At 34.9% G+C, this 9,001-nt stretch overlaps 1 protein-coding gene across 1 annotated transcript in view; it reads left to right on the top strand.

The window, feature by feature from the left end:
* Positions 1-2,693: 2,693 nt before the first annotated feature.
* Positions 2,694-9,001, top strand: part of LOC106868226 (polyribonucleotide nucleotidyltransferase 1, mitochondrial) — a 120,226-nt gene continuing 113,918 nt past the window's right edge. The window contains exons 1-3 of the mRNA XM_014913391.2: positions 2,694-2,811; positions 3,720-3,803; positions 8,449-8,555. Of these exons, the coding sequence (XP_014768877.1) occupies positions 2,694-2,811; positions 3,720-3,803; positions 8,449-8,555 (309 nt within the window). The remainder of the gene's footprint in view (positions 2,812-3,719; positions 3,804-8,448; positions 8,556-9,001) is intronic.

The following is a 9,001-nucleotide window of genomic DNA, read 5'->3' as shown; positions in this document are numbered from 1 at the left end:
AAGCCAGTCCAGGGGCACTGGCAACGATCTTACTTGGCTTGCCGGGTCTTCTCACGCACAGCACATTTCCAAAGGTCTCGGTCCGTAGTCATCGCCTCGGTGAGGCCCAATGTACGAAGGTCTTGCCTCACCACCTCAGCCCAGGTCTTCCTGGGCCTACCTCTTCCACGGGTTCCCTCAACTAGTAAATATTAAATTTATATGACCTGAGCATAATATCTTCAGAGGGAAAAAAAATACACCTTCTCATAAGTTAACCCTTTCGTTACTGTATTTATTTTGAGATGCTCTGTGTTTCTTTCAATTATTTTTAATATAACAAAGTATTTAGTAAAATGACTTAGTTATAATTAAGCTAGTGTTAAGAACATAAATTGTGACTAATGTTTGGTGGAAGATTTTAATTCAAAACTTATGAAAACAAGACATTTGTACTACAGAGCCAGAGGCGGTTTCGGCCAGGTTGGTAATGAAAGGGTTAACCCTTTCGTTACAACATTAGTCCAGAGATCCTTCGGACAAACTCCATTTCAGCTGCTCGTACTTGCAATTGTACTCTTGTGGTCAACCCCCAACATTTATTGCCACAGGTAAGGATAGGCACAAACCCTGAATCGAAAATGGCAAGTTTGGTTTTGTAGTAAGCCATGAATTTTGGCACAAGACCAGCAAATTCAAGGGTGGAGGTCAGCTGATGACATTGACGCTAGTGTTTGACTGGTTCTTGTTTTAATGACCCTTAAAGGGACGAAAGGGAAAGTCAACCTCAGCAGAATTTCTACTCAGAATATAAAGACGGATGAAATACCACTAGGCACATTTTACTTAGCATGCTATCGATTTGGCCAGCTTGCTCCCTTAATTCTCTTAATATTGATTTCAAATAAGGCAGTGAGCTGGCAGAGTTGTTAGCATGCTGTGCGAAATGCTTAGCGGTATTTTGTCTGCCTTTACATTCTGAGTTCAAATTCCGCCGAGGTCAACTTTGCCTTTCATCCTTTCAGGGTCGATAAATTTAGTACCAGTTGTATACTGGCGTTGATCTAATCAACTGGTTCCCTTCCCCCAAATTTCAGGCTTTGTGCTTGGAGCAGAAAAGAATATAAGGCAGCAAGCTGGCGGAAACGTTAGCATGACGGGCGAAATGTTTAACGGTATTTTGTCTGTGTTTACATTGTGAGTTCAAATTCCACCAAAGTCGACTATGCCTTTCATCCTTTTGGGGTCGATAAATTAAGTACCAGTTGCAGACTGGGGTTGATCTAATCAGCTGGCCCCCTCTCTCAAAATTTCAGGCTTTGTGCATAGAGTAGAAAAGAATATTGATTTTGAATTTTGGTACAAGGCCAAATTTTTTTTTCGGGGCGGCAGTAAGTCAATTTGATCAGTCTGCAGTGCTTGACTGATTCTTTATCAATCCTGAAAGGATGAGAGGCAGAGTCACCGTTGGTAGAATTTGAACTCAGAATGTAAAGACGGATGAAATACCCCTGAGCGTTTTGCCTGGCATGCTAACAATGTTTCCACCTTGCTGCCTTAATTCTCTTATTAACACTGAGAAGAAAAATATTACAGTTCCTGTAATTTATTTTTCTTTCTTTGTTTTCCTATAAATGTTGCTATTAAATAACATCAGTGTTTCTTACACAAGAAATAAATACTTATTGAAAGGGTATTGTCCGCATTATTGGTATCCTTTTCGTTTTTTTCTATTGTTGTTAACCTATTTCTAAGTTTTGTGTTGTGAAGTTTTACTGTGAATAATCACTTACACAATCTAACCTAACTAGTCAGTTCTGTAAGCCGTTGTCTAGAAATGTCTCTCTCTCCGCCTCCTTTGTATTCCTTTGTATTCTTTCTCCCTGTTTGGCAAATGTTCTCTATTATATTGATGGCTATTGCAATAGTATTTCTTTGGTCAAATGTCTTGGCAACTATCACCGTTTCTCAAACTGAGAGCAATTAACAAACACATTTAATATTTTCTCCTCTTCCTAACTTGTAGTTTTCCTTTATGAGTTTTAGTTCCTGGCAGAAGAATCGTTTCAGATTCTCACCGTTTTAAAGTACGGAAAAATATCTAATTTTTGCCAAATGTTGCTGAAGAGTTGTGACATTACTGTTAGCAGTGACATGAGTGGTGGGGGAGTCGCGTATCAGTATTGTTGGTTTCATATAAAGCAAAAACACCTGCATAGACTCTCTGCTTCAACTGGCACACACAGCTGTTAGGGATCTTTGACTGTTTAATAGGCTAACTGTATTAACAAGAGTACTGGCTATAAGCAACTACTGTACTAATCCAGAGGTTGTAAGTTCAGTTTCTGCTAATGTCAGTGGATTCACACATTATATTATTTCTTTCCATCTCAAATTCCATTAATTTATCCGTCTTCTCCCCCCACTATTCCTAAGAGGGTTGTGTGGGTCGAATCCTTAGAAACCTCCTCCGTAAGGTTTTATCAGAAGCAACTATCATTACACTTTCTGGCTGGATTTTCAAGTTTGACCAGCTAAGACTATGGATATCATCAAACTGTCTTGTTCTTGGTCTACTTCTACATGGTTGGTTCGGCTTGAAGAACCCATCTTGTAATTCTTTCTTTCCTGCAATATTCTAACCTCATGTCCATAGTACCACTACTTCTCTGTGTAGAGAAGTAGTGGCTTGATCTGGAGAGACTCCTTAGATTATGATTTACGCATTCTGTCGAGTAACATTAATCCAGCGATCCTTCAGAGGAACTCCATTTCAGCTGCTTGTACTTCCAAGTGTACTCTTGTGGTCATATCCAAAATTCATTGCCACAGGTAATGATAGGCACAAACCCTGAATTGAAGATGGCAAGTTTAGTTTTGTAGTAAAACATAAATTTATTGTTTTCACTGTAGCACGAGTTGGTTGTTTGAAACAGACGTTGACCCGTTAAGGTTAGCATTGCAAAGGTTTCAAACATCAACTTCTGCCCAAATCTGAGGTACGTTCAAAAGTAAAAGTGAAGTTAGTTGCAGTGAAGCTGTTAACTACCTGTTTTCCAGGTGCTTACTCTCTCTTAATCATTGTCATCGTTCTCGTCATCGTTTAACGTCTGTTTTCCATGCTGGCATGGGTTGGACGGTTTCACTGGGGACTGTCAAGCCAGGAGGCCGCACCAGGCTCCAGTCTGATCTGGCAATGTTTCTACAGCTAGATGCCCTTCCTAACGCCAACCACTCCAAGAGTGTAGCGAGTGCTTTTTACGTGTCACCAGCATGGGAGCCAGTCAGGCAGTAACGGCATTGGCAACGACAATGATATACTTGTAAAATAGGGGTGTGCCTTATGTGAGAATGCATCTTATGCAAGAGTGTCTTGTAATGGATAGAGGTTCCTATTGTTCTATATTTTAGAGATGAGGAATTCCGTACATTATTTACATTGGACAGGTATGTGTCCTCACCTTGTTTGTTGTTAACCTAACGTTTCAGCTGATTTACTCTCAGGTGTCCTGGTGGAATTTTGAATCCAACCCTGGGTTCTCATTCCTATGGTATTTTTTTATGTTGTTTTTATTATTATTATCTATTCAAGGCACTGCCTGGAATTGAACTCGGAATCTTGGGGTTAGTAGGGGATTCCTATATTTAAGGATACTTTTAGAAATTACTTTCTGTGTTTCAAAACAGTCATCAGTATACATATTTATCAATTTCTGTTTTTTTTTTGTAAATTCTTTCAGAAAAAATGGAAGTGCCAATTGCAAACCGGAATAAATTCCTTGGTATCGGTGGTTATAATCTGAAGAAACTACGCCATGTAACTGGTAAGTCGATATGATGAAATGGAAAAGTTAGAAAAATGTGTTGACCTTTTGACTTGAGTTTTACTAACATGTAAAAGTAATAAAAAAGAAAAAAGGAAAAAAAAATATCAAAAAGAAGGAAATATCAAATGCTAAAAAATCTGAAGATTTGTCAGTAATGATTTATAATGTTAAAAGAAAATGTTTAGAATGGTTTTAAATGTCTTTTTATACTGTTTTGTATTTTGCCATTAATTCTTCCTTGCACTGTATTGCACAAATACTCTAACAGAAAAATATCACAGACTACAGCAAGCAAAATATAAAAGTATAGAAGTAGAAAAGCTATGGATATATTGTTTCAAATTTTGGCAGACAGACAGCGACTTTAGTTGATGTCATTGACCCCTGTATGCAGCTGGTACTTGTTTTATTGACTCCAAAAAGGAGGGAAAGATAAAGTTGACCCCAGCTGAATTTGAACTCAGGTGGCATGTAATAAGCACCATTCTATTGTCGGTTGTACTGGCATTGGAGTGAAGGCGCATGGTTCAGTGGTTAGAACGCCAGGTTCACAATCATGAGGTAGTCAGTTCGATTTCTGGACCAGGCTGTTGTGTTGTGTTCTTGAGCAAGACTCTTTATTTCACGTTGCTCCAGTTCACTCAGCTAAAGAAATGAGTTGCGACGTCACAGGTGCCAAGCTGTATCGGCCCCTTTGCCTTTCCCTTGGATAACATCAGTGGTGTAGAGAGGGGAGGCTGGTTGGTATGAATGGTTGACTGCTGGTCTTCCATAAACAACTTTGCCCGGACTTTTGTCTTGGAGGGGAACTTGCTAGGTGCAATCCCATGGTCATTCATGACCGAAGGGGCTCTGTACCTCTTTACTGGCATTGGGTGGAGACTGCAAGATATTTTTGGGATGAGTATAATGGGAGGAACAGGATGATTGGGGCAAGGCAAAAGATAGGGGTAGAATGAGATTATACATTAGACATTTATCACCTTGTATTACTGAGGAAAATAAAACCTCATCATCGTTGTCATCATCATCATCATCCCCACTGTTATCTTTTCCTTTATCTCTGACATTAAAACCTCTCTCTCTGTTAGTACCACCATTACCTTCGTTATAATTATTATCATCATAATTGTTATCATTGTCACTTTACTTGTCATTACAGCTATCATCAGTCATCTTATACACCTTGCTTTAATTCTTTAAAGTTGATCAGCCAAGATTAAAAAAACCTCCTTTCTCTATCTTTTTTTTTTTTTTTTTTTTTTCTCCCCCCCACCCCAAAAATGGTTTCTGCTGCTATGTGTGCAGACTGTGTTATTTCTAGGCCTGCAGCTCTTGTATTGACACTGTTTTTCAGAACAATGTCACACCTGATTAGAAATTTCAAGTTCTGACCATAGTTTGTTTAAATTCAATTTTGTTTCATTTAAATTTCTAATCGAATTAATATTAATTTTTCTATCTATTCCTGAGTATTTTTTACTTCATACCATTTCTTTGTAATTATTTTATCAGGACCAGAGGTGTGAAACAACTGGCTTCAAACCATTTTAGTTTGTTCAAAGTTTGAAAAGTTCTTTTCTCTTCTGAAATTAAAAAAAAATATTTAGAGTTTGAATTTTAGGTACCCAACTCCTTGTCTCAAATTTATGAGTTCAAACATTGCAATGGTTGTTTAAAGGCAATTTATATTGCTGTCATGTTTGCCTCATATAAAATATGCTAAGAATAACCAATGAGGGAGTATTTGTGGTTTGTGCAATTGTTTGATTTGCTAGAATTAGCAACCACTTTCCCCTCAGATCATATTCTGCTCTTTAAGAATGTAAAAACACATCTAATTCTTTTCTTACCAACCTGTCTAAGACTGCCTCTGTATGAAACAAACTTCCTGTTTTCAAATTGTTTAAATTAAAACCTTCCGTCAAAGTTTTTATGTAAATTTAAGATCCAAACAACAGCTTAATAACGAGAGATTTATTTTACAAAGTTCCTCATTATTTTGAAAATTAACTGAAGCAAAGTCAGCATATTTCAACAGAAATATGATAACAAAAGGGTTAATAATGTAGTCCTAGGAAGAAGAGGCAGAATGGCCATGGCTAGAATGCCTTTGAACGTAAGCCTATTTATTGAGAATGACTTGGGAATAGGAGGCCTCAGTGTGGTTCCTTGACCTATTACAAACGAGGCGTTTAGTAACAGAGTACCGTTAGCATTGCACCAACCATTTTCGAGGCTGGTGTATCATTTTCTTTGTCACAATGTCTAGAATCTGAAAAAGTTGGGAGGAAGAACTGGTAAGGATTGCAACAAGGTTGAAAATCCGGCTGAAAAAAAATTGTACCTCGACACTATTGACATGACACTCGCTCACCCAAACTCAGACCAGAGAGTTTAGTAACACACTGTCATTATTGCACACACTCAATTTTATCGACCCCAAAAGGATGAAAAATTAAGTCATCCTTGGTGGAATTTGAACTTAAAACATACAGATGAACGACATGTCGCTAAGCATTTTGTTTGGCATGCTAAAGATTCTGCCAGCTCACCACCTTTAGTACTAGTAGTAGTAGTAGTAGTAATATTATTAGTAGTAGTAGTAGTAGTAGTAGTAGTAGTAGTTGCAATAGCAATAATACTCCTTTCTACACAAAGACACAAGACCTGAAATTTGGGGAAGCGGGGGTTAGTTGATTACGGTTGACCCCAGTGTTTTTTTACTGGTACTTAAGTTTTCGACCCCGAAAGGATGAAAGGCAAAGCCGACCTTGACACAATTTGAACACAGAACATTGTGATGGGCAAAATGCTGCTAAGCATTTCGCCCAGCGTGCTAATGATTCTTCAAGCTCACAACAATAAAAATGATAATGATAATAATAATAATAATAATAATAATAATAATAATAATAATAATAATGATAATAATAATAATAATAATAATAATGATAATAATAATAATAATGATAATAATAATAATAATGATAATAATAATGATAATAATAATAATGATAATAATAATGATAATAATAATAATAATAATGATAATAATAATAATGATAATAATAATAATGATAATAATAATAATAATGATAATAATAATAATAATAATAATAATAATAATAATGATAATAATAATAATAATAATAATGATAATAATAATAATGATAATAATAATAATAATAATAATAATGATAATAATAATAATAATAATAATAATGATAATAATGATAATGATAATAATAATAATAATAATGATAATAATAATAATAATGATAATAATGATAATAATAATAATAATAATAATAATAATGATAATAATAATAATGATAATAATAATAATAATGATAATAATAATAATGATAATGATAGTCCTGCAATGTGTTCTCAATTGAAATTTATGTCACAATTTTCCATTTCTATTTTGTTTTGTTTCTCTTCTGAACATTCTTCATTTTCTCTGTGTCTTTGTTCTGCAAACAGTCTTTGTTCTCCAACGGTTTTTAGCGATTCCATCACCAAGCAACTGGAAATCAAAATGGAAAAAAAATCAAAAAATCAAAAACCAAAAAAAAAACGAAAACACAAAAAAAAAAGAAGAGACCCAAATGTTGTGTAGCGTAGTTGTTGTAGTTGTTGTCGTTACGATAGTGGTGTTGGTAGCTCTGGTGGTGGTTGTATTGCACTGGTAAGGTCTTATTTGTAGTTTGTTTGGAAGGTGCAAACCATTATGGTCCTAGCTCTGTGCTTTAACACCATTCTCACTGTTTTCCTTTTCGTTCTTGGCTTACTGCTTTTATTTATTTATTCATTCATTCATTCATTTATTTATTTATTTATCTATCTATTTATTTGTGTTATTCACGTTTAATGTTCGACCAAGTTATTTCAAGGTTTATGTGATCGTCTCCTATTGTTGTTCATGTTGTGTATTGCTGCTTGCTTTACTTTTTTCACTATTGAGATCACCTTCTGCTAATCCACCTTTTCCGTATACCAAATTAGTTTGTTTGATAGAAGCGAAAAGAAACAATGAAAGCTATTAGAGGAATAATTTGAATATAATTTACAAGTCGTTATAATTAAAGATTCATTAATGGAACTACAAAGCATGGTGCTTATGAATTTAAGGTGCTGAATGAATAGGTCATAGGAGCCATCGGTTCAAAGTTAACAACAAACCCTGATTTGCCAACAAATGTGCTTTGACGTGGCTAGTCATCCTGCTAGAAATAGAGCACAAATCTTCCTCAGATCACACCTTACTGTCTTAAAATGCAGAATATTTGTTCAGCCATGTGGTCTCAGATATGTTCTGTAAGAACTAATTGAGACCAAGCAGCAGCAACAGCAGCAACAAAGACGACAGATATTGTATTATATCCTCTTTTGTAACCACAAAATCTCAAAATCCTCTGTGTCCCTAACACACCATTTTTCTGAGCATGTTCTACCCTCATATCAATCCCAGTTTCTCTGACATATTTCTCAAACCAGGTCATTAGGGCTTCCAGTGCCCCTCCAACTACTGAGATGATATTTACATTATCATTATTGTTGTTGTAAATAAAAATCATTGATAATGGTGACTTAAGTTTTATGTTTTCTTTTTTTCTGTTTTCTCCCCACCTGCTAGGTGTGACAATCACACCAATTGATGAGACCACATTCCAGATCTTTGCTCCCAACCAAAGCGCTTTCGAAGAAGCCCAAGAAATGATTGATAATTATCTGAAAGAAGAAGTAAGTCATTTTCTCCTTTCATTTTTCACACCAATTGAACTTCAGCCACAAGAACCACTACAGTTATATAATTATGCATCTTAAAATCAGATGGGTTTTTTGGGGTTATAATTTTTTTTTTGGTTATAATTTTTTTTTTTTGGTTATAATTTTTTGGTGGGTTATGATTTTTTTTGTTTGGCTCTAATTTTTTTTTGGTTATAATTTTTTTTGGTTATAATTTTTTTTGGTTATAATTTTTTTTGCTTATAATTTTTTTTTTGGTTATAATTTTTTTGGGGTATTTTTTTTTTTGGTTAAATTTTTTTAATTTTAGTTATAATTTTTTTTTCGGTTATAATTTTTTGGGGTTATTTTTTTTTTTGGTTATAATTTTTTTATTTTAGTTATAATTTTTTTTTTTGGTTATAATTTTTTTTTTTGGTTATTTTTCTTTTTCGGTTATA

Source organism: Octopus bimaculoides, chromosome 4 (assembly GCF_001194135.2).
Source record: "Octopus bimaculoides isolate UCB-OBI-ISO-001 chromosome 4, ASM119413v2, whole genome shotgun sequence".
Classification (NCBI taxonomy): Eukaryota; Metazoa; Mollusca; class Cephalopoda; order Octopoda; family Octopodidae; genus Octopus; species Octopus bimaculoides.
This window is presented reverse-complemented; position numbering and strand designations above follow the sequence as displayed.